General features: G+C 41.7%; 1 protein-coding gene across 2 annotated transcripts in view; it reads right to left on the minus strand.

Moving 5' to 3' along the window:
* Positions 1 to 26,549, minus strand: part of hace1 (HECT domain and ankyrin repeat containing E3 ubiquitin protein ligase 1) — a 93,134-nt gene that overhangs the window by 6,402 nt on the left and 60,183 nt on the right. For both annotated transcript variants that reach the window (XM_067984952.1, XM_067984953.1), the window contains exons 13-22: positions 25,611 to 25,679; positions 25,435 to 25,522; positions 24,326 to 24,437; positions 20,670 to 20,767; positions 16,279 to 16,366; positions 15,908 to 16,057; positions 10,676 to 10,872; positions 7,677 to 7,808; positions 6,438 to 6,536; positions 4,754 to 4,824 (exon numbers count right to left, since the gene is read on the minus strand). In XM_067984952.1, coding sequence (XP_067841053.1) covers positions 4,754 to 4,824; positions 6,438 to 6,536; positions 7,677 to 7,808; positions 10,676 to 10,872; positions 15,908 to 16,057; positions 16,279 to 16,366; positions 20,670 to 20,767; positions 24,326 to 24,437; positions 25,435 to 25,522; positions 25,611 to 25,679 — 1,104 coding nt within the window. The remainder of the gene's footprint in view (positions 1 to 4,753; positions 4,825 to 6,437; positions 6,537 to 7,676; positions 7,809 to 10,675; positions 10,873 to 15,907; positions 16,058 to 16,278; positions 16,367 to 20,669; positions 20,768 to 24,325; positions 24,438 to 25,434; positions 25,523 to 25,610; positions 25,680 to 26,549) is intronic.

Raw genomic sequence — 26,549 nt, forward strand, 5'->3', positions numbered from 1 at the left:
TTGCCGTTCTCTCTCTCTCTCTCTCTCTCTCCCCCCACCACCCCCCACCCCCCCCCCAACAAGTCCAAGTATGTTCCTCTGCTTCAAATGTTTATCAACTTTTTCCTTAAAAGATGCAATGATCTCTGCCTCTCAATTCTTGGTGATAATTTTAGATTGACAAAAGCCCTAAATGTATGATTTAAGAAACAACTTCACTAACTGCATCAGAAATTAACTTTAAAAAAAAAGCCAGCACAAAGTCCACACCGCAGCAATCTGAATCTCTGTATCTGGAACAAGGAGAGAAGTATGGATGCCAGGCAGTGATAATTTGCACTAATAATGGTGATTAAACCCACCAGTCACAAAAGGGACATTCTAGCCTACTGCATTACAGTAAGTTTCAACTTAGGAATTAATTGTCAGGTAGATTGTTTGTTACTCTCTGTCATTTTTGCAGAGTGACGTTGCATTAAAACACTAAAATCAAAGCGTGTTTAAGAAAAAAGTTCTTTTACAGCTATTTTTGTAGCTGTAGCATCTTTTTCTGTTGAGTTTTTTTTTTAAAAAGGCTTAATTTATTTTTGTTAGGTTTAGTAAACACTAATAAATCGAGGCATGGCAGGGCAGCTTACACCCGTCGAATGCACATCCTGTGCCATGTGGGAACTCCAGGACGCTTCCCATGTCCTGGACGGCCACAGATGCAGGAAGTGTCGTCAGCCAGAGGAGCTCGAGTTCCAGGTTTCGGAGCTTGAGCAGCAGCTGGCGTTACTCCAGTGCATCCGCGAGGTTGAGAGCTATGGATAGCATGTTTCAGGAGGTGGTCACCCCGCAGCTTAAGAGAGTGCAGGCAAACAGGGACTGGGTGACCACCAACAGACAAGGAGGACCAGGCAGGTATGCAGGAGTCCCCTGAGTGCATTTCACTCTCTAACCAGTATTCAGTTATACTGGTGAGGGAGAGGGTTCCTCTGCAGAGTGCAGCCACAGCCAAGTCCACAGCACCATGGATGGCTCAGCTGCACAGGGTGGGGGGGAGGAGACAGGTCAGGAAAGCAATAGTGATAGGGGATTCTATAGTTATGGGAGCAGACAGGCATTTCTGCAGCCGCAGACGTGATTCCAGGATGGTATGTTGCCTCCCTGCCGCCAGGGTCAAGGATGTCACTGAGCAGCTGCAGAACATTCTGGGGGGGGGGGGGGTGGGAGGGGTGATGAATAGCCAGAGGTCGTGGTCCATATCAGTACCAACGATATAGGCAGAAAGAGGGACGAGGTCCTGCAGGCAGATTTTAAGGAGTCAGGAAAGAGATTAAGAAGCAGGACCTCAAAGGTAGTAATCTCCTGATTATTCCTGGTACCACGTACTAGTAAGTATAGAAATAGGAGGATAGAGCAGATGAATGTGTGGCTGGAGAGATGGTGCAGGAGGGAGGGCTTTAGATTCCTGGGGCATTGGGCCCAGTTCTGGGGAAAGTGGAACCTCTACAGGCCAGAAGGGTTGCACCTCAACGGAGCTGGGACCAATCTCCTCGCAGGGAGCTTCACTAGTGCTGTGGTGGGGGGGGGGTTTTAAACTAATTTGGAAGGGGGATGGGCACCAGGATGTAGCAATGGAAAAGAGAAACAAGGGGCACAAAGGAATAGGGGAGAAAGATAGCACTAGAGCAAGTAGTAGTGCAGTATTAGGTGGGATCAGACTAAGAGAAAGTACAAGTCTAAGACTGATTTGCAGTGCATGTGTGTAAATGCACGAAGCGTGGTAAACGAGGTTGGTGAGCTGCAGGCACAAATAGCCACATGGAAATACAATGTTGTGGCGATAACGGAGACCTGGCTCAAAAAAGGGCAGGATTGGGTACTAAATATTCCTGGATACAAAGTGTTCAGGGAAGATGGGGAACAAAAGTAAGGGGGGGGGGGGGGGGAGGGGTGGTGGGAGTTGGCAGTATTGATTTAGGAGAATATTGTAGTACTGGAGAGAGAGGCTGTCCTGGAGGGGTCAAGGACAGAATCTATTTGGTTAGAGTTAAGAAATAAAAAAAGAGGTGCCATTACACTTCTGGGTGCATTCTATAGGCCACCAACGAGTGGGAAGGATATAGAGGAGCAAACTTGCAGGGAAATTACAGAGAGGTGCAAAAGCTATACAGTAGTGATAACTGGGGACCTCAACTATCCTAATATAGACTGGGATAACAATAACAAGAGGCAAAGAGGGGAGGAATTTTTGAAATGTGTTCAGGATAACTTTCTTAACCAGTATGTTTCTGGGCCAACAAGGAAGGAGGCATTGCTGGACTTGGTTCTAGGGAATGAGGTGGGCCAAGTGAAGCAAGTGTCAGTGGGGAAGCATTTAGGGAGCAGCGATAGTAGTATCATAAGGTTTAGAAAAGCTATGGAAAAGGACACGGACCACTCTAAAGTAAAAATACTCAATTGGAAGAGGGCCAATTTCAATGGGATGAGAACAGATCTGGCCCGGGTAAATTGGAATCAAAAATTGGCAGGCAAAACTATAATTGAACAGTGGGCAGCCTTTAAAGAGATGGTTGGGTACAGTCTAGGCACATTCCCATGAGGCAGAAAGGTAGGGCAACTAAAGCCAGAGCTCCCTGGATGACAAGAGATAGTAAGATGAAACGGAAAAAAGGGGCGTATGACAGATGTTAGGTTGATAACACAAGTGAGAACCAGGCAGAATATAGAAAGTTCAGAGGGGAAGTGAAAAAGGAAATAAGAGTGGCAAAGAGAGAGTGAGAAAATAGACTGGCAGCCAATATAAAAGGAAATCCAAAAGTCTTCTACAGGCATGTAAACAGTAAACGGGTAGTAAGAGGAGAGGTGGGGCCGATTAGGGACCATAGAGGAGATCTACTCATGGAGGCAGAGGGGATGGCCGAGGTACTAAATAAGTGCTTTGCGTTCTGTCTTTACCAAAGAAGATGATTCCAGAGTCTCAGTAAAGGAAGATATAGTTGAGATACTGGATGGACTAAAAATTGATAAAGAAGAAGTACTTGAAAGGCTAGCTGTACTTAAAGTAGTAAGTCACCCGGTCCGGATGGGATGCATCCTATGTTGCTGAGGGAAGTAAGGGTGGAAATTGCGGAGGTACTGGCCATAATCTTCCAAACATGCTTAGATACGGGGCTGGTGCCAGAGGATTGGAGAATTGCAAATGTTACACCCTTGTTCAAAAAAGGGTGCAAGTATAAACCCAGCAACTATAGGCCAGTCAGTTTAACCTCAGTGGTGGGGAAACCTTTAGAAACAATAATCAGGGCCAGAATTAAGTCACTTGGATGAGAGTAGATTGATTAGGGAAAGCCAGCACGGATTTGCTAAAGGCAAATCGTGTTTAACTAACTTGATAGAGTTTTTTGATGAGGTAACAGAGAGGGTAGATGAGGGCAATGCAGTTGATGTGATGTATATGGACTTTCAAAAGGCATTTGATAAATTGCCGCATGATGGGCCGCAATCTTGATGATAAGCCTATGGAATAAAGTGGGCAGTAGCAACATGGATACAGAATTGGCTAAGTGACAGGAAACAGAGGGTAGTGGTGAATGGTTGTTTTTCGGACTGGAGGGGAGGTGTACGGTGGTGTTCCCCAGGGGTCGGTGCTGTGACCACTGCTTTTCTTGATATATTTTAATGATTGGACTTGGGTGTACAGGGCACAATTTCAAAATTTGCAGATAACACAAAACTTGAAAGGGTAGTAAACAGTGAGAGGGACAGTGATAGACTTCAAGAGGATATAGACAGGCTGGTGGCGTGGATGGATATGTGGCAGATGAAATTTAATGCAGAAAAATGTGAAGTGATACATTTCGGTAGGAAGAACGAGGAAAGGCAATATAAACTAAAGGGCACAACTCTAAAAGGGGTACAGGAACAGAGAGATCTGGGGGTATATGTGCACAAATTGTTGAAGGTGGCAGGGCAGGTTGAGAAAGTGGTTAAAAAGCATACGAGACCCTTGGCTTTATAAGTAGAGGCGTAGAGTACAAAAGTATGGAAGACATGATGAACCTTTATATAACACTGGTTCGGCCACAACTGGAATAGTGTCCAGTTCTGGGCACCGCACTTTAGGGAAGATGTGAAGGCCTTAGAGAGGGTGCAGAAGAGATTTACTAGAATGCTTCCAGGGATGAGGGACTCCAGTTACGTGGATAGACTGGAGAAGCTGGGGTTGTTCTCCTTGGAACAGAGAAGGTTGCATGGAGATTTGATAGAGGTATTCAAAATCACGAAGGGTCTAGACAAAGTAGATAGAGAGAAACTGTTCCCATTGGCAGAAGGATCAAGATTCAGAGGAGATAGATTTAAGGTGATTGGCAAAAGAAACAAAGGTGACTCAGCGAGTGGTTAGGATCTAGAATGCACTGCCTGAGGGGGTGGTGGAGGCAGATTCAATCATGGCCTTCAAAAGGGAACTGGATAAGTACTTCAAAGTAAAAAATTTGCAGGGCTACGGGACTAGCTGGATTGCTCTTGCATAGAGCCAGCGCAGACTCGATGGGCCGACTGGCCTCCTTCCGTGCTGCAGCCTATGATTCTATTCTATTAAAAAACATAATCCAGTATGTTTTTGGACATTTTCTCTACATCTTCCAACATTTCTGAAGAGTTTTGTATTCCAATAGTAGAACGTGGTTAAGTGCAGTAGGATGTATTCAGATCTGAAAATCTTCAACATATTATGGCCGGCATTTGGCTTCAGTAAATCAAGTATTTTAATCACAAAATGTCTTACCTGCCTGTAACAAATTGCAATAGCAAAACACATTCTTCTTGGGTTAGCTCTTCCACAACCTCCCAGAACCACTGGAAAAATATAAAGATATGACAGCAATGGCAACAGATCTTATTTGTCTGCAAAACTTGAAGAAATGTGGGCACTGCTGCCAAGGCTGGCATTTATTACCCATCCCTAGATTCCCTCACAAGGTGGTGGTGTGGCTTTCTTGACCCACTGCAATCTGTGTTTATAGCTGTTTTTGATACAACTTGAGTGGCTTGCTAGACTACTTCAAAGGGCAGTAAACAGTCAATCACAGTGAAGTGGGACTGAAGTCACATATAGGCTAGATTAGGATGGCAGGTTTCCTTGACATTAATGAACCATATTGTTTTACGATAATTCAACAGCTTCGTGGTCACTTTTATTGATACTAGCTTTTTAAAATTCAAATTCAAATTCTCAAATTGCCGTACCAATGTGGTGCCCAATAGAGATTTTAAAATAAATTTCTTTGTAGAACAAACTATACAAAGTATCCTAGGGAACAAAAGAACTGTCCCATGGCACGGTAGCCAATCTACTATAAAGGACGAGGTTATGTGTGTTCGTGTGCGAGGGATGGTCCAAATACTAGAACCTATTAATGATATATTGAATACGACTAAACGTAACCTTACTAAACCATATTGTAATCTAAAAGATTGAATATAACTGTTATACTCGAACAAAATCAAACTGAGGCTGCAATATTGTAATATTATTAAATTACTATTGCGCCTGTGATTCAATTAATAGTAAATATCCAAATACTTTACTGTAACCTTCAACACTTAGCACTGTTAATACCAACATGGCTCAGTGGTAGCAATCTTGCCTGAGTCAGAAGGTTGTGGGTTCAAGTCCCACTCCAGAGACTTGAGCATAAAATCAAGGCTGACACTCCCAGTGCAGTACTGAGGGAATGATGCACTGTGGGAGGTACCGTCTTTTGGATGAGACATTAAACCGAGGTCCCGTCCACCTCTCAGATAGACGTAAAAGATCCCACGACACTATTTCGAAGAAAAGCAGGGGAGTTCTCCCTGATGACCTGGCCAATATTTATCCCTCAACCAACACCACTAAAACATAGTAGGAGCTTGCTGTGCACAAATTGGCTGCTAAGTTTCCTACATTACAACATTAACTATACAAAAAAAAGTACTTCATTGGTGGTAAAGCACTTTGGGACAACCTGGGGACGTGAAAGGCACTATATAAATGCAAGTTCTTTATCTGACTCCATCTTTGATTTGGGCAAATAGCAATTACACTTCATTCAGTATTGTACAAGTGAGTTACAATGCAGTAACACAATGAAGAAACTTCAGTTACCATCAAGAACTATGAAAGCACAGTTCAAGTACAATATGTCAACTAAACCCAGAGTGTCTTGAAAGTGTCTGGAATTAAATTCGTACTTTTTTTTTTCTTAAGGAACAATGAACTAAACTGTTGCACTGTGTGGATTTTTCATTCATTAGTCTTTCTACAAATTTATTTTTCCTGGCATTTCTACTAGGACCATGTTCTGGTATTGCTATATGGTAATATCGCAGCCTAAATATTGCCATGTCAGGGAACAGATACACATCAAATGGATTCTATTTGAAGTCGGTGATCCCCGAGCTGCTATTTTTGTAGCTGATATTAGTACCTGTATCACTGGGTCTTCTTTTTCATAGCCACTGGTGTATTCTGTATTCCGTTTCCAGTCAATCACATCAATCTCTGGCATCCCAGAGAGCAGTAACTCCTAAAGACAAGAGGACTAAATGTTATAATTATCTATAGAGAGAGATAGGTCGCCAAATGCTTTTAAAGCTATAATATAATCAGAATGCTTAATTTAAACTAGAAATAAAAGTTTAAACGCTTTAATTCTGCTCATCTAGTCTTCCCTTTCTTCACCCCTGTCCTATTATCTTCCCAATACTATTATTTTAACTTTTCATTTTTATTTGCAACTGTTATAACCTGTTCTAAATTTTTTTTTAATTCTTAGAAGGTTAACCGAAAATTGTTTAATTCAACCTTCTTTCCTGAGTCTCTTGGGTACCGCTATCTATTCTGTGGAGACCTACATGGTTAAAAACTAGCCTCTGATCTTGGAAAGCCTTTTATTCAGTTAATTGAGGCTCGGAGGTCCACAGTCTGGCATGTTCACATCAGTCATTACCAGGTCAAATTTTGAAATTAGTTTTTTTATTTTAAAAGGGAAAGAATGCTTCCAACAGCCTGATTGCGCCAAGCACATTAACTCACCAACAGTGTTTCAAAGGTTCAAGAAATTAACTATTAAAAATTCCTGATTAAAACTATTTATTTACAGAAGACAGTCTTTTTAGACAACCCATATTTACTGTTTCATTGTACCCTGTATTTGTTAATCTGGTGCTATAGAGACACAAAATAATAAACTGTGATTGATTAGCTGCAGGATGTCCCCTGCAACTTAATAGCACTGGTATCCATTTGTCTGGTCTCTTCAGAGAGCACTTACTGGACAGTTACATTTGTTGCTTTCAACTTCTGCTGAAACCAGTTTGCAATGGTCATCGTAGCCAGTCAGCTTGATCACAGTCTTATAATCAGTGCCAGTTAACTATTATCTTGCATATTTGCCTAACCATGCACGACTTTTCTACCTTTATTAAAAACTTGGGAGAATGATTTCCCTTTGGATGCATCTAAACTTATTTCCTGTTGTAAAATAAATGGGTTATCAGTAGTTCAGCACGTCATATATTGTGAAAACAGCTCAGGGGATAGATCATCAGATGTGTGCCCACCCCCCAGCCTCATTTCTCTTTCTTTCTTCCCCTTGTGCATGCACACACATTATTGTATTAATTAGCATCCACTTTCAATATTCTCTACATACTAGTGTTCTTACCAGCTCATATTCATCAAAAAGCTGAATTAGGGAGGGTGGAATGAACAGATGAAAGCCTTGCAAAAATGCATTTATCTGAGGCTGAATAGCACGAGTCATTCGTAACTCAGTAACAAGCTGCACATACTCAGCCTGAAAAACAAATCAATAGCTGTTTAATTTTCTGAAAAAGATAACTCATTTAACTGAATAAAATATTTGAAGAGATATATATGCAGTAATAATGTAATTAAAGCACTTTTCAACATTAACTTCTTGCATCTTATTAAAAAGCAACTTGCCTAAGGTTTAAGGAATTATCTACCGAAAGCATTATTTTATAAGCAATCCCTTTAAAAAGGTGACACCTACTGGTAATATTCTGAATTACTAACTAGATCCATTTCACGTATTCAAGTTTCGAATAGAGGTGTCCAAACTTTGGTCCGTGGGTCACATGCAGGTCTCAAAGCCCAGGGAACTCAGCACTATTTGCGTATATATTTCTTATTTGTCGGTTCATTTGGTTAGAATTTTATGAGTTTGGAAGTGTAGAAAAGGCCATTATTAGCACTGTTGCCTTACTGATGGATAAATCCTACACCAGAACTGCAAGATCCATAGGTATCAGCAATTTAAAAAGGGACCCAACAATGCAGCATGGAAACATGGCCATTTCTGAATTTCTGGCCTTATGATCCCCAAGATTCACACTTTGAAAGGGGGGGGGGGGGGGAACTGGGGGGGGGGAACTTCTTTCGTTTCTCGATCAAGCAACATCAATACACCTGTGAAGATTCCTTTACTCAGTGCTGATGGTGAAATTGTAAAAGCATTCAAAGAGAACAGATTTATAGTTATACTAGAAATACCGAACAGAGGAAAGCGTCCCGAAAACACTTCCGATATTGTGATATACAGCGACAAGAGGAATTCTTAGCACATGGTAGCAAAACACCTCACTGTTAATATGCAGTGTTCATTCTAGTGATTAAAATGCTATTGCACATCATCTGCATTTCACAAATATATTATCTTATAGAATGCATATGCCAAGATTACAATGCAAGTTTTTATTTAGGAAATACTTTTACCAAGTAAGGCAAAAGTAAACTACAAGGTGACAGGTCACTTCGAGTGAATATAAAAAATATGGCAGTGCAGTGGTAGGATACAGTTTCATGACTTTGATACCCAATGCAACAAGTTTCCACTTCACTAGGGAGAGGCAGAGAATGGAAGCCAGCTACGCCCATTCAGGTCACCTTGTTAGCTTTCCTGCAGCCAGCAATTACTTAAAGGGCAGCACAGAGAGGAAAGTATATAGCCTTTCTAAATTTAATACCGGTTCTTCAGGCAGAGTGTCAAATATTACATTTACATATGTACATCAAAAAGTTGTTTAAAGCTGTCACATTTCTAATTTTGAAGCTATTGAGCCAGAATTGGACTAGAAATTATACAAATATCAGTGTGTTCTGTTCAAGATTTAGCCCAACTGATGGTATTTTGCACTGAATGTAATGAATTTTTAATTTTTTCCTTAGTTTCTATCTGCCTTCACAAATTTAAGTGTGCGAGTTGTGCATCTAATTAAACTTTCTGAAAAGTCTCAAAGCAAAAATATGCAATACATTTTTCCATGCATAATATATTCAAGCAATATAGCATATGGTATAAGGTGATCAAACTGAATTAGATTTCAAATCTCAACCAAGCAGCATGTAGTATTAGGAATGGCAGCACTCAATCATAACAGCTTGTTTCACACAGTTAACAACCCAGGTGCCCTGGTCTCAGAGGCTTGCCAAGTGCAAACAGTGAAGAGCAGAAAAATCACTTTTACACAAAAAAATTATAATGGTGCATTCATTTTCTCATCACAATGATGGCTTGCCATTCAGTCAAGGTCACAAAATAATTAATGTCCTCTAACTTTGAAGAAAATACATTAAAAAATGACTTTTTGCCATAGTAAATTAGATGCAATTTAAAAGCAGAGATAGACAGCAAAGTTTAAGAACAAAAGTCTTTGAGAGATGAGGTTCAGTGGGCTGAACGACCTTTCTTCCCAATGAGTTTTCTACAGCACAAAGGATTCTTCACTGAAATCATAATTTCCTGCACCAAAATCTGACCCCATGTCTGAACAAAAATGTTAATCATAATTCTTCAAATATAGTGCACACTTTTTCTGCCAAAAATAATCCCAAACACAGAAATGAAAATGCATCAAATACTAAAAACCATTGCAGCATTTTTAAATATATATATTTTTAAAAATCTAACAACTATGAAATTGCTTTTGTAGGAACAATCAATATTTGCATTGCTATATGATATATTGTATTATATCTAATTTTTGATAAAATATTTCACAGGCAAAACTGCAGGAACTATTTTTTAAACTCCTTCAGTTTATCTTTCATTAAAACTATACATTAAACGGAGTTAAATGTACAGGTCAGAAGATGCTGACTAATGTTGGGATACAGTTCACATCTGGACATCTAAAAACTGAACAGAATTTGCCAAAATAAAAGTAAACTTTGATTTAAAAAAAAAATCCAGTTTACCCACACTATTAAAAAGTTACATATTGCTGTTTTTATAAAATAATGTAACATAGAATGCCACCAGTAGCAGAGATTAAAAAAGAATCAATGCACGCAATCATGTAAGGAAAATTTTGCAGTTATTCAAAAAATTCAACACACCCCAAGTGGTTTGGTGAGCAAATGTACTGCCTGATGTGGTACAAGGCATACAAGGCCAGGAAGTTGGAGGAGAATTAAACAAGGTACTCGCTCCTGATTACTAGCCAATATTACCCACAGGAAACCGTATGGATGTTGCATAAGGAAAAGGTTGGGCTCAGCTGAGATTTCAATCCCCCTTTGTAGTTAAATAATTATTGACACTCACCGTCAAAGCTCACACACGAAGAATGGCCACTTGGATGACATAGCAGGGGACTGCAAGCACCTGTATAGGGGGCAGGGGGAGATTGGAAAACTTACCTTATTTTCTTGTGTGACAAGTATACTTATCCCCCCTGGTTTCAAAGGCACCTCCTCCATTGCACCAAATACATCAGTCTCTACAGAAAACGTAAGTTCCAGGCCCAGATCACTAATATCATTGTCCAGAATCCACTGAAGGTTTTTAGCATACTCTGGGTCAATGGAGGCTACATCCTGGTAGTTTACAGGAATACCTGAAAAAACAAGTACATACACCAGGAAAATCTTTAGACCATCAAGTGATGCAGTGGCTTTATGTAAATATTTGAAAGGTTAAGTATGGAACCTAAAGTGCCCAAGTTCACGTAACAATGTAATAAAAAATAAAACCAAATCCCTGTATATACAACAACAATTTTCATTTATATAGCGCCTTTAATGCAGTTAAATGTCCCAATGCGCTTCACAGGAATGTCATTAAACAAAATTTGACACTGCGCCACATAAGGAGGTGACCAAAATCTTGGTCAAAGAGGTAGGTTTTAAGGAGCGTCTTGAGGGAGGAGTTAGAGAAGTTTAGGGAAGGAATTCCAGAGCTTAGGGCCTAGGCAGCTGAAGGCACGGCCGCCAATGGTGCAGCAGTTAAAATCGGAGATGCGCAAGAGGCCAGAATTGGAGGAAGGCAGAGATCTAGGAGGGTTGTAGGGCTGGAGGAGGTTACAGAGATAGGGAGGGGCGAGGGCATGGAGGGATTTGAAAACAAGGATGAGAACTTTAAAATCAAGGTGCTCCTGTATCGAGAGCCAATGTAGGTCGGCAAGCACAGGAGTGATGGGAGAATGGGACTGGGCTTGACTTAGGATACAGACAGCAGTTTTGGATGAGCTCAAGTTTATGGAGGGTGGATGATGGGAGGCCAGCCAGGAGAACATTGGAATAGTCAAATTTAGAGGTAACAAAGGCATGGGTGAGGGTTTCAACAGCAGATGAGTTGAAGCAGGGGCAGAGACGGGCGCTGTTACGTTGGTGGAAGTAGGCGGTCTTGGTGATGGAGTGGATATGTGGTCAGAAGCTCATCTCAGGGTCAAATAGGATGCCAAGGCTGCAAACGGTCTGGTTCAGCATCAGACAACAGCCAGGGAGAGGGATGGAGTCGATGGCTAGGGAACGGAGTTTGCGGTGGGGACCAAAGACAAAGACAATGGCTTCGGTCTTCCCAAGAGCAATTACTGCACCTTAAGCCACACAGGCTTCTTCGGGAACTATCTTGAAACTCAACTAAGGAGTTCTCAAGCTTTGCCTCCCTGCAGGAAGGAGGGCAAGGGGTGTCACTTCTCTGTTTTTATCTTTCCTTGCCAATTACTCTTGTAAACACACCTGTCTTCCTTCCTCACATCCCCTTCCCTTTATTTGCCTTTTCCCATTCTCCTTCCTACCGCATTCCATTTGATTTTATGGACCATGAGAATGTGAACAGAAGAACTGGTGATCATAGACCGAGACACACAAACACATCAGTGGTATTACCGTTATCTAACATTTAATGCTTTACAATAGCAAAATTCAAGTGCAACTTTACATAGCATCTTTAATGCTTCAAACCGCTCTTCTCCACAAACCACCTGCTCAGTCCTACATCCTCCACGGCCCCCCATCCTCACCTCAGGATCAATGTGAGGAATTCATAGACTTTTGTGTCCAAGACCTGCCATTGCCTCCTCGGGCTGTTGCTCAACAATCTAGGTCCTAACCCTCTCCGCACTCCCTCATCCTTGAAGACCCTCCTTAAAACCTATCGTTTTGACCAAGGTTTTAGTCACCCCTTCTACTATCACCGCCTTTGGCTCAGTGTCAATCTGTATCTGATTATGGTTCTATGAAGCACTTTGAGCCATTAACTCTGGAACAGTTCCTACAGATTAGAGGGTAGCAAATGTAACCCCACTATTTAGAAAGGAGGGAGAGAAAAAACAGGGTATTACAGACCAGTTAGCCTAACATCAGTAGTGGGGAAAATACTAGAGTATTATAAAAGATGTGATAATAGAACACTTGAGGGACATTAACGGGATTAGACAAAGTCAGCATGAATTTGTGAAAGGGAAATCATGCTTAACAAATCTACTGGAGTTTTTTGAGGATGTAACTAGTAGAATAGATGAGGGACAACCAGTGGATGTGGTGTATTTGCATTTTCAGAAGGCTTTTGATAAGGTCCCACACAAGAGATTAGTGTGCAAAATTAAAGCACATGGGATTGGGGGGAATATACTGGCATGGATTGAGAATTGGTTGACAGACAGGAAACGGAGAGTAGGAATAAACAGGTCTTTTTCCGGGTGGCAGGCAGTGACTAGACAAGTTGGGTGAGTGGGCAAGAACATGGCAGGTGCAGTATAACGTGGATAAATGTGAGGTTATCCACTTTGGTTGTAAAAACAGAAAGGCAGATTATCTGAATGGTGATAGATTGGGAAAAGGGGAGGTGCAACAAGACCTGGGTGTTCTTGTACATCAGTCGCTGAAAGCGAGCATTCAGGTGCAGCAAGCAGTTAGGAAGGTGAATGGTATGTTGGCCTTCATTGCAAGAGGATCTGAGTACAGGAGCAGGGATGTCTTACTGCGGTTATACAGGGCCTTGGTGAGACCACATCTTGAGTATTGTGTGCAGTTTTGGTCTCCTTATCTGAGGAAGGATGTCCTTGCCATGGAGGGAGTGCAACAAAGGTTCACCAGACTGATTCCTGGGATGGCAGGGCTGACGTATGAGGAGAGATTGGGTCGACTAGGCCTATATTCACTAGAGTTTAGAAGAATGAGAGGTGATCTCATCGAAACATATAAAATTATAACAGGACTAGACAGACTAGATGCAGGGAGGATGTTCCCAATGGCTGGGGAGTCCAGAACCAGGGGTCACAGTCTCAGAATACGGGGTATGCCATTTAGAACCGAGATGAGGAGAAATTTCTTCTTTCAGTGGGTGGTGAACCTGTGGAATTCCCTACCACACAAGGCAGTGGAGGCCAAGTCATTAGATGTATTCAAGAAGAAGGAGATAGATATATTTCTTAATGCTAAAGGGATCAAGGGATGTGGGAAAAAGCGGGAACAGGGTACAGAGTTAGACGATCAGCCATGATAATTTTGAATGGCGGAGCAGGCCCGAAGGGCCGAATGGCCTGCTCTTGCTCCTATTTTCTATGTCCTTACGTTAAAGGCTCTAGATAAATGCAAGTTGTTGTTATTTACCAAGACTGCTTTCTTTAACCTCTGAAACACTGCCTGCCTCCTTGTTTACCTTTCTCCACCCCCCCCTGCCCGCCCCCCTGCCCCGCCCCGCCCCCTAGTTAGGCCACAGCTTGAGTACCGCGCACAGTTCTGGTCACCACATTACAGGAAGGATGTAATTGCACTCGAGGGGGTGCAGTGGAGATTTACAAGGATGTTGCCAGGACTGGAGAAGCTTAGCTATGATGACACATTGGATAAGCTGGGGTTGTTTTCCTTGGAACAGAGGAGGCTGAGGGGTGATTTGATTGAGGTGTACAAAATTATGAGGGGCCTAGATAGTGTGGATAGGAAGGACTTATTTCCCTTAGCGGAGGGGTCAATAACCAGAGGGCATAGATTTAAAGTGATTGGTAGAAGGATTAGAGCGGAAACTAGGAAATTTTTTTTCACTCAGAGTGTGGTGGGGGTCTGGAACTCACTGCCTGAGAGGGTGGTAGAGGCAGAAACCCTCAACTCATTTAAAAAATACCTGGATGTGCACCTGAATAGCCATGACCTGCAGGGCTACGGACCAAACGTGGGAAAGTGGGATCAGGCTGGGTGGCTCATTTCTCAGCTGGCACGGACACAATGGGCCGAATGGCCTCCTTCTGTGCCGTAAATTTTCTATGATTCTATTCTAACGATTTGGACACAGGAATCAGAAGAACAATTTCAAAATTTGCAGACAACACGAAATTGGGGGGTGTACTTAATATAAAGAAAGCGTTAAAATGCAAGAAGACATTAATAAACCTGCAGAATGGGCATGTAATTGACAAATGAATTTCAATATAGATAAGTGTGAGGTGGTGCATTTTGGTAGGAATAATAAGGAGGCCGCATAGTGCTTGAATAATACGAGTCTAAATGGGGTAGAGGAGCAGATACACAAAAACTAAAAGTAGCATCGCAGGTTAATGAGGCCATAAAAAAGGCAAACCAAGCAATGGGGTTCATTTCTAGAAGGATAGAATTGAAAAGCAGAGAAGTTATGTTCAACTTGTATAGAACCTTGGTTAGACCACATTTGGAGTACTGTGCAGAGGGTCTCCATATTATAAAAAGGATATAGAGGCATTGGAGAAAGTGCAAAAAGATCCACAAGGATGATATCAGAACTGAGAAGATATACTTATCAGGAAAGACTAAACATGCTGGGGCTCTTTAGAAAAAAGAAGGCTGAGGGGTGACCTGATAGAGGTCTTTAAAGAGTTTGATAAGTAGACGTAGAGAAAATGTTCCCACTTGTGGGGGAGTCCAAAACTAGAGGTCATAAATATAAGAGAGTCACTAATAAATCCAATGGGGAATTCAGGAGAAACTTCTTTACCCAAAGAGTGGTAAGAATGTGGTACGCCCCATCACTGGGTCAAACGCTGGGTTAAAATTCTGGAACTCCCTACCTAACAGCACTGTGGGGGGACCTTCACCACACGGACTGCAGCGGTTCAAGGCAGTGGCTCACTACCACCTTCTCATGGGCAATTAGGGATGGGCGATAAATGCTGGCCTTGCCAGCAACGCCCACATCCCATGAATGAATATATGAAAAAAAAGGAGTAGCTAAGGCAAACAGCATAGTTGCATTTAAGGGGAAGCTAGATAAGCAGACGAAGGAGATAGGAATAGAAGTGTATGCTAATGGAGGTAGATGAAGTAGGGAGGGAGGAGGGTCATGTGGAGCTTAAACATTGGCATAGACCAGTTGGGCCGAATGGCCTGTTTTTGTGCTGTAGACTTGATTTAACTCGATGATGTAAGTTGGTAATGTTGCAAAATGTCCCAAGTGCTTCAGTTGGTGAGAAAGTCGGAAAATAAATAACTGGCATTTTCTGTTTCTACTACACATCTGTTTTTCAGAAATAAAGTTGCAAAGTAATTTGCCCACAATGAAAGATTAACCACTTGCAATGTAGCCAATGTACAGCTTTCTCTCAAAGCAATGCTATTCTTGGAAACCAAAGAAAAATAGCACAAATTAAAGTATCAATTTTCAACTGTAACAATTCTTACCAAGAATATGTTTGTAGAATGAACGTGTAAAATAGATATTAACCAGTTGTCGGTGATAAAGTGCCAAACCCAGAATCTGCCCTGCAAAACGAAAATAATTCAGGTGGTCCGGATTCACCGAGGAATTACTGTTAGGCTGGAATGTAGTTCCTGTAAGAATATAGATATATCTTATGTCACTGGTTTCTTGGGTTCAATTGATAGATCAATGCATATTAAAAAACGTTATATACAAGACTCTTAGTTGTACTTCAACATCAATCGACAACTTTTGAGTTGAAATCAAAGACATCAAGAATCCAGGTTCTAAAGATCTCAAACTGACTATGTACATGAAATTATTTCCTTTCAAATCCACAGGAGACATATACCATCAGCTGACTGAGTGAAGAGTGCGTAGTCTGGATTGATTATCTCACTGGAAAGGATGTCGAACCATTCACGCACCACACCTTGACCCTGGGTGCAGAAAAGGAACATAGAATTGAAAGGTACCATACTAATTTATTTAAGAGCAAAAATCCTATTTTCTTTGCTCCCCATTCTCCAATCTCTCCAGATCATGTCCCAAATGCATCTCAGTCAAATTGATTACAGGCCTTTTTCAATACCATTTAGAACAGGTCACATAGAAAGCCTCCTTGTGATTTTTTATTTCCCCTCTTTCACTGCACTTGCTCCTCTCCTCCCTTGCTCTGACCACTGCCAAATCAAGAGTCCCAGGCTTCCACTCATCATTTTTCCTCACCAATTCGCTGAGAATCAGAACTCAGCAGTACCATGGAAATTGCAGGTGCCAACACACATTCCATTGGGAAGGGTTCATTTGGTACAAAAATGTACAAATATTTTGCAAGCCTACAGCCACAGCAGTCAAAGACAAACTACAAAACTTATAGAAAGGGTAAATGCAGACAAATTTGATATCACTGACATTCTTGAACTGTTACAATCTTTTAAAATAAATATATATATATAAAAAAATCCTTGAAACCTTTCTTTGCATAAAATGCACACTTTAACAGGAATACAAAAAAGGGAATATTTCAGTAATATGCAGGAGAGAAAGGGTCATTTGTCTCATTGAAGCCTATTTCTATAGTGCAATAACTCTCCCAGCATAGCACCCAGTTGGATTTTATGCCATAGTGGGAGAGTTGACAGTTTTCGCTTTAATATATTGCTTAGTAGATTACAGCAAAAATTTACCCCTCATTTTTTTTTCTGGCATATGTTCTAAATTTACTTTTCATTCATTTCCATCTATGTCCTCCAATCCTACTTTATTTACATACTTAGGAGGTAATAATTTGAGCTCACCTTATCTGTATTTTAAAATATTTTACATACTTCCCTCTTTAGCTACCTCTTTTGTAGATAGCAAAGCTTCTCTAATCTTTTCTCATAGTTCATGCCCTGGGATCAGTCTTGTTGCCTCTCTCTGTACCCTTTCTAATGTAAGTATATCTTTTTGTGGCACGGTTATTTAAAATGGACACGTCATTTCAAATGTGATCTGGCCAGTGCATTGTAAAACCTTCGTACAGCTTCTAAAGACTTGTTCCAATTTTAACACCTGTAATTCTATATTTTTTTTTAAATAGCTTTGCCACATTGTCTAGATATTGAAAGTGACTGGTTAAGTCCCATTCTCAGCCTACACATGGTAAATGACATCCATTCATTTTATACCTATATCTGATATTTCTACATGATCAGTTTTAATAAAATCTCTCCACCAGATTCAAATAGTGTGTAATATATTGAGTTGACAAATCAAAATTATAAACCATCTGTTCTACAAAAATATAATATGCATTAGTCCAGTGATAATGTTGAAAGGAATTAGCAAATTGAACATAATTCATCCAGTTTGGTACTGAGGAGCTGCAAAAGAAAGACTTGTCCCTTAAAATGTTTCAAAGCCCTTCACAAATAACTTAGAATCATAGAATGATACAGCACAGGAGGCCATTTGGCCCCGTTGTGCCTGTTCTGGCTCTTTGGACGAGCTATCCAATTAGTCCCACATCTCTGCTCTTTCCCTGCAGTCCTGTAAAAGTTTCCTTCATGTATTTATCCAACTCCTTTTTGAAAGTTGCTATTGAATCTGCTTCCACTACCCTTTCAGGCAGTGCATTCCAGATCACAACAATGCGCTGCATAAAATAAATTTTCCTCACGTGGCCTCTGGTTCTTTTCCTCTGGTTACCAACCCTTCTGCCAGTGGAAACAGTTTCTCCTTATTTACTCAAAGCCCTTCATGATTTTGAACACCTCTATCAAATCTCCTAACCTTCTGTGCTCTAAGGAGAGCAATCCCAGCTTCTCCAGTCTCTCCAAGTAACTGAAGTCCCTAATTCCTGGTACCATTCTAGTAAATCTCTTATGCACCCTCTCTAAGGCTTTCACATCCTTCCTAATGTATGATACCCAGAATTGGACACAATACTCCAGCTAGGGCCTAACCAGTGTTATATAAAGATTTAGCATAACTTCCTCACTTTTGTACTCTAGGCCTCGATAAAGCCAAGGATCCTGTACAATTTTTTTTAAAAATCAGCCTTCTCAATTTGTCCTGCCACCTTCAAAAATTTGTGCACATACACCACCCGGTCTCTCTGTTCCTGCACTCCCTTTAAAATTGTACCATTTAGTTTATATTGCCTCTCCTCATTCTTCCTACCGAAATGTATCACTTCATACTTCTCTGCGTTAAATTTCATCTGCCATGTGTCTGCCCATTTCACCCATCTGTCTATACCCTCCTGAAGTCTATTACTATCCTCCTCATCGTTTACTACATTTCAGAGTTTCGAGCCATCTGCATCTTTGAAATTATGCCCTGTACGCCCAAGTCTAGGTCATTAATATATATCAACGCAGTGGTCCCAATACTGACCCCCTGGGGGAACATCACCGTATACCTCCCTCCAGTCTGAAAAACAACCGTTCACCAGTACTCTCTCTGCTTTCTGTCCCTTAGCTAATTTCATATCCGTGCTGCCACTGTCCTTCTAATTCCATGGGCTTCAATTTTGCGAACAAGTCTATTATGTGGCACTTTATCAAATGCCTTTTGAAAGTCTGTATACACATCATCAACCGCATCACCCTCTCTGTTACTTCATCAAAGAACTCAATCAAGTTAGTCAAACATGATTTGCTTTTAACAAATCCGTGCTGGCTTTCTTTTATTAACCCATACTGTTCCAAGTGCAAATTAATTTTGTCCTGGATTATTGTCTCAAAATTTCCCCACCATCAACATTAGACTGACTGGCCTGCAGTTGCAGGGTTTATCCCACTCCCCTTTTTAAAAAAAAACATGGATGTAACATTTGCAATCCTCCAGTCCTCTGGCACCATTCCCATATCTAGTGAGGATTGTAAGATTGTGGCAACAGCCTCTGCAATTTCCACCCTTACTTCCCCCAGCAACCTGGGATGCATCCTATCCGGACCAGGTGACTTTTCTACTTTGAGTACTGCCAACCTTTCAAATGCCTCCTCTTCATCTATTTTTTATCCTATCCAGTATCTGTACTACCTCCTCATTTACTATGACATTGGCAGCATTCTCTTTTTTCACGAAGACAGATGCAAAGTACTCATTTAGTACCTCAGCCATGCCCTCTGCCTCCATAAGATAATCTTTTTGGACCCTAATCAGCCCCACCCTTCCTCTGACTACCCTTTTACTATTTATATCTTTATAAAAGACTTTTGGGTTCCCTTTTATGTTAACCGCTAATCTAATCTCAATCTCCCTTTGCCCCTCGTTTCCTTTTTCAGTTCTCTTCTGTTCTTTCTGCATTCGGCTTGGTTGTCCGCTGTATTATAAACTTGACATTTGTCATAAGCCTCCTTTTTCTGTTTCATTTTAATCTCTATATCTTTATTCACCCAAGGAAACCTAGCTTTAGATGCCCTTCCTTTCCCCCTCATGGGAATGTTTCTACTCTGTACCCAAATCATCTCCTCTTTGAAGGCCTCCCATTGCACAATTCGTGCTCCTATTTCTTATGTTCTTAAAGTACAGAGGCGATCTAAAAAAGGAAATAAGAGGAGCAAAGAGAGAGTATGAGAATGGATTAGTGGCTAACATAAAAGGGAACTGAAGAATATAAGAAATAGATTCTGTCTTTGACCCCTCAACTACATCATCTCGTTCCAGTGTTGTAATAGTGTCTTTGATCAATGCTGCCACCACATTCCCCCCCCCCACCCCTCCTTTGTCCTTCCCTATCTTTCCTGAATACCTTGTAACCAGGAATATTAAGTTCCCAATCCTCCCTTTCTTTAAGCCAGGTCTCTGTTATTGCCACTATATCATAGTCCCATGTGGCTACTGATACCTGCAGCCCACCAAACTAATTTACCATGCTCCGTGCATTTACCCACATGCACTCCAGATTTCGCATTTACCCCACGTTTGATCTCTGGTTCTGAACCATTTTTTACTCTAATGCTGTCCTCTGTGCACCTGGTTTCTCCTCTTAATTCTTCATCCTGGTGCCCCTCCCCCTGCTTACTCTGAAGTTCAGTATATAACCTTAGAAATGTTATGGTATTCCTAAATAATTGCAAACTTTAACCCACAATATTGCTGTTGATGTTATAAAATTACTCTATGCTTCAATCTCTTCAGAACAATTACATATTTTTTATACTAATCTTGATGGAAATCTATGTACAATAACATAGGTACCAGCCTCTACATAAATCATTGAACCATTTGAAAAGGGTAAAAAACACGTACCATGCCTTCTTCTCCATGAAAACGTACAGCAACACCCTGCTTCAATTTTTCGTAGCTTGCTTTTGACACAACTTCACAGCTGCTCTGGAAAATTGAATCTGGAAACAGAAAATCAAAGTGTTCTTATTGTACTTCCCTGATAGACAAGATACAGAATGAATTCAGACAACAAAGCTTGATAAGGTGAGCATTGATGACTCTGATAGTCTTGTCTCAACCTTCTTTTCGTGTACAAATTAGCTCTGATCTTACAAAAGTAATGTGTAATATCACAACTTCAGCCCTCTATTTTCTCTATCTTCCAATCACTGTCAACTCAAAACACAGATAAGCAGTAAATGAGCTGTCCAGTTTTCAATACCGTCATTTTCTCTGGCATGGAAAGGCAGGGTATCAGTTTAACCACCAACAGTGCAGGAAACTCTCCAGAAGGATCTGTTGCAACTGCACAAAATCATCCTGGATATTTTTGATGATTTTTTTCTGCGCTGTTAAACTCACTCAAAGAAAAGTCAAATGAAACGGAGCAAACTCAGTTTAGACTTCTGAATTTTTATCTGGGCTGTTTATTTTACATAACTATGGTTTCAACGACTATGAATTATTGACAATGACAACCAACATGTATTTATAGAGCTCTTTTGATGTAAAGATGGGTCTTGAAGAGGTTTTTTAAAGGTCGAGAGAAGTGGAGAGTTTTATAGAATCACTACAGCACAGAAGGAGGCCATTTGGCCCAGCAAGCCTGTGCGGAGAAAGGTTTAAAGAATAGGAAAGAAATAGCTGAAGGTTCTGCTATCGATGATGAGTTTGACAGAGCAAAATGCATTGAAAGCCGAATGGAATGCTTGGAAGGGAATAAAGGGCCGGCTGAGATTTTAGAGGTAGAGTTGGGTGAAGGAATGGAGGGCTTTTAAGACATGGATTTTAAACATGTTGGAGGACAGGGAGCCAATGTAGGTCAATAAGGGCAGGGGTGATTGTGGTTGGTAAGCCATTTGCTGACCAAACAACAACAACAACTTGCATTTATTTAGCGCCTTTAACATAGTAAAACATCCCAAGGTGCTTGAGGATGCAAAGAGGCTCCAATGTGATTGAGACAAGTTGGGTGAGTGGGCAAGAACATGGCAGATGCAGTATAACGTGGATAAATGTGAGGTTATCCACTTTGGTTGTAAAAACAGAAAGGCAGATTATCTGAATGGTGATAGATTGGGAAAAGGGGAGGTGCAACGAGACCTGGCTGTCCTTGTACACCAGTCGCTGAAAGCGAGCATTCAGGTGCAGCAAGCAGTTAGGAAGGTGAATGGTATTGTTGGCTTTCATTGCAAGAGGATTTGAGTACAGGAGCAGATATGTCTTACTGCAGTTATACAGGGCCTTGGTGAGACCACATCTGGAGTGTTGTGTGCAGTTTTGGTCTCCTTTTCTGAGGAAGGATGTCCTTGCCATGGAGGGAGTGCAATGAAGGTTTACCAGACTGATTCCTTGGATGGCAGGACTGACGTATGAGGAGAGATTGGGTCGACTAGGCCTATATTCACTAGACTTTAGAAGAATGAGAGGTGATCTCATCGAAACATAAAATTCTAACAGGACTAGACAGACTAGATGCAGGGAGGATGGTCCTGATGGCTGGGGAGTCAAGAACGGGGTATGCCATTTAGAACCGAGATGAGGAGAAATTTCTTCACTCAGAGGGTGGTGAACCTGTGGAATTCCCTACCACAGAAGGCAGTGGAGGCCAAGTCATTAGATGTATTCAAGGAGGAGATAGATATATTTCTTAATACTAAAGAGATCAAGGGATATGTGGAAAAAACAGGAACAGGGCACTGAGTTAGATGATCAGCCATGATCATTTTGAATGGCGGAGCAGGCCCGAAGGGCCGATTGGCCTATTCTTGCTCCTATTTTCTATGTTTCTATGCTTCACAGGAGCTTTATCAAACAAAATGTGACACCGAGCCACATAAGGATATTAGGATAGGTGACCAAAAGGTTGGTCCAAGAGGTAGACTTTAAGGAGTGTCTTAAAGGAGGAGAGGGAGGTACAGAGACAGAGAGATTTAGGGAGGGAATTCCAGAGCTTAGGGCCTAGGGAGCTGAAGGCACGGCCACCAACGGTGGAGCGATTAAAATCGGGGATGTACAAGCGCCAAGAATTGGAGGTATGCAGAGATCCAGGACGGTTAAAGGGCTGGAGAAGGTCAGAGAAAGGGAGTGGCGAGGCCATGGGGGGATTTGAAAACAAGGATGAGAATTTTAAAATCAAGGCATTCCCAGACCACGAACCAATGTAGGTCAGCGAGCACAAGGGTGACGGGTGAACGGGACTTGGTGCAAGTTAAGAAACGGTAGCAGAGTTTTGGATGAACTCAAATTTATGGAGGGTGGAAGATGGGAGCCTGACCAGGAGAGCATTGGAATAGTCAAGTCTAGAGGTAACAAAGGCACTGATGAGGGTTTCAGCAACAGATGAGCTGAGGCAGGGCGGAGAAAGGTGATGATACAGAGGTGGAAGTAAGCAGTCTTGATGATGGAGTGGATATGTGGTTGGAAGCTCGTCTCAGGGTCAACTAGGATGCCACGGTTGCGAACGGTCTGGTTCAGCCTCAGTGGTGGCTGGATCTTCCTCTGCTATAATGTCCAAAATTGGGTGAAGAAGCAGCAAAAAATGAAGGGAAATGGGCTGGAGAGGCTCGCCTCAATTCCGCCACTGTCACTAGGAATCTGTCTGCCCACCCACCAGCCCAACGGGGAAGTCTGCTAGCCGCCCTTGCCATCCCATCGGAACGAAATAATGGCACAGAGGCAGGGTCCAGTCACCAATTTCCCTTCTTACCATCACGAACCCCAGGCACTACCAGAAAAGGGATAGCGGTGTATCTTGGGGCAGTGGCACCAAGCCCACTCTTACAAATGTTGGAAGGAGAGAGCCTAGTAGTGGCTATTTGCCCTCTCTTGAGCCCCCCGAACTTCTTGTGAAGGGCCCATGGTTCACTAAAAACCTTTTCTTTGTATTGCTAAAAAAAAATTTAGGGGTGCTCCTGCACCCTTAAATCTTAAATATTCCTGCTCCTCCTTGAGGCGCTGCAGCTGGACACCTGCTGGTTGATGCCTAATTTCCCTCAGCAGCAGCAGTGGTGTGTGGTAGGGACCCTGCTGGGAGCCCATCTGCATAATTAATAATCCCCAAAACAGGAAAATGTTTCCTGCCCCAATCTTGCTCTGGTGGCTAACCCATCCCAGAGGAAAATCCAACCCTTCCTATCTTGAGAATGGGAACAATAAAAATATCTCTGGTTGACATTTCTCGTCAAGTCAAATAAAACTCAGCAATCACACAAGATATAATTTCTTAAGATTAATTGTCTTCCTGCTGTGCACCATTTTGCAATTTACATTTGAGGGAAAGCATTCTGACATCATATTTAAGGGAAATTTGAAGCAGTTTGCTTTCTGGCTGCATTAATTGACAGTTCCAAGGTTAAAACCTACAGTGTTAAACTGACATGAATTCTAAAATTAAATAAAGAAGATTAGGCCACTCCTTCATAGTTCACCTTAGTCTAAACCAGGGAAAATAAAAATAACATTTAATCAAAATATAAAATCATTAATACAGCCAAAATAATTAACTTAAAGTGTACCTCGGTGAACAAGCAAGATATCATTTTCATTAACTGGCCTATGCACCATATCAGAGTCAGGATGATTAGCATGAAGATGTTCGTAGAACCACTCACATCTTTCCTTGAAGGGCTAAATGAGGAGAATAAAAATTACAATTAATACCAATTTTCAAGACAAAGAAACAACGGACAGAAAGATAGACTGGCAACTGAACCTCAAGATCATCACTGGAGGACCTCAGAACCTCAAGATCACTGGAGGACCTTACTGTCCTCATTCCTTATCACTGTAATACTAGATCTCAATCAATAGCCCATTATTCCCTATTACTAAGTTCAGAGGAAAGATACAAGCTTCACACCACAAGGTGACAATAGTGAGGTGAAGATGAGGAAGAAGGGACACAACAGAGGGAGGAAAAGAGAGAGACAAGTATTTGCCAAGAGCTCTGGAGACCAGGTTTCCAGCCTGTCATTTTCTCCTACTGTAGCCAAAAATGGAATAGTAATAGTGCTGTGGCCACTATCTGCAATTACATGCAGAATAATTTACTCGCTGCACCTTAATACAACAATGCCAGTTAGTAATAGAAGTTTATACATTAAGCTTCGACCATTGTTTAGTTGGTTAAGGCAGTGAGTAGCTGAGTCATACACACCATGAAGGTTCCAGGTTTGATCCCTGATCCGTGTTAAACTAGCTGATCGCAGCTGGGGTGACAGTAGGGGCATAACAAGGGTTAAGGAGATGGAAATTGGCCTCACAGCACTGACTCCTCGACAGGGTAGAGTTCCATGTGCATGGGGTTACTTCTGGTGTTTTTCATAAGAGGCCATTATGAATTTGAGTGTCTCAATGAATGTCAGCAGAGGAACAGCATCGCAGCTGATCCCAATCCTGCCTTCACCAGACACACACACTTCCAGCAGAGGATCACTGGATTGTAATTAGAACCAAATAATACAGCAGTTAAATATAACAGCCATCACAGATGAGGTCAGCTACTCAACGGAGACCTGAAATTGAACTTGATACCTCTCTGATCTGTAAATTCATTAAATTAATTTACTGAGACATGGAGAAAACTTTTTTTTTTTTTTAAAAACAGGCTTTAACCAAAGCCTACCTGTGCTTTGATGATATGCATGAATCTTGACATCAGCTCAGGGCACTCCAGAAGAAAGTGAAAGTGGTCAAATATTATTATAGGGGTTCTGGAACAAAAATATATATACTTTTTAAATGGGCATTTACAAAAAAGCAACAGTAAAGAAACAGACATCTGAAAGCACACATGCTCACCTCGTCACAAAACATTTCAGAACTTCATCATGCTTGCACACAAACTCTATAAAGCGAGGCGATGTCATTCTGTAAAAGAAAAATGCCATTTGTTTCAATTTTACAAGGGCTCCTTGGTGCCACACTCAGTCAAATGCTGCCTTGATGTCAAGGGCAGTCACTCTCACCTCACCTCTGGAATTTAGCTCTTTTGTCCATGTTTGGACCAAGGCTGTAATGAGGTCTGGAGCCGAGTGGTCCTGGTGGAACCCAAACTGAGCATCGGTGAGCAGGTTATTGGTGAGTAAGTGCTGCTTGATTGCACTGTCGACGACACCTTCCATCACTTTGCTGATGATTGAGAGTAGACTGATGGGGCGGTAATTGGCAGGATTGGATTTGTCCTGCTTTTTGTGGACAGGACATACCTGGACAATTTTCCACATTGTCGGGTAGATGCCAGTGTTGTAGCTGTACTGGAACAGCTTGGCTAGAGGCGCAGCTAGTTCTGGGAGCACAAGTCTTCAACACTACAGCCGGGATGTCGTCGCGGCCAATAGCCTTTGCTGTATCCAGTGCACTCAGCCGTTTCTTGATATCACGTGAAGTGAATCGAATTGGCTGAAGACTGGCTATTGGGATGTTGGAGTTATCGGGAGGAGGCCTAGATGGATCATCCACTCGACACTTCTGGCTGAAGATGGTTGCAAACGCTTCAGCCTTGTCTTTTGCACTCATGTGCTAGACTCCGCCATCACTGAGGATGGGGATGTTTACAGAGCCTCCTCCTCCCGTTAGTTGTTTAATTGTCCACCACCATTCATGACCAGATGTGGCAGGACTGCAGAGCTTTGATCTGATCAGTTGGTTGTGGAATCGCTTAGCTCTGTCTATAGCATGTTGCTTCCGCTGTTTATGCATGTAGTCCTGAGTTGTAGCTTCACCAGGTTGGCACCTCAT

The sequence above is a fragment of the Heptranchias perlo genome, chromosome 5, assembly GCF_035084215.1.
Source record: "Heptranchias perlo isolate sHepPer1 chromosome 5, sHepPer1.hap1, whole genome shotgun sequence".
Taxonomy (NCBI): domain Eukaryota; kingdom Metazoa; phylum Chordata; class Chondrichthyes; order Hexanchiformes; family Hexanchidae; genus Heptranchias; species Heptranchias perlo.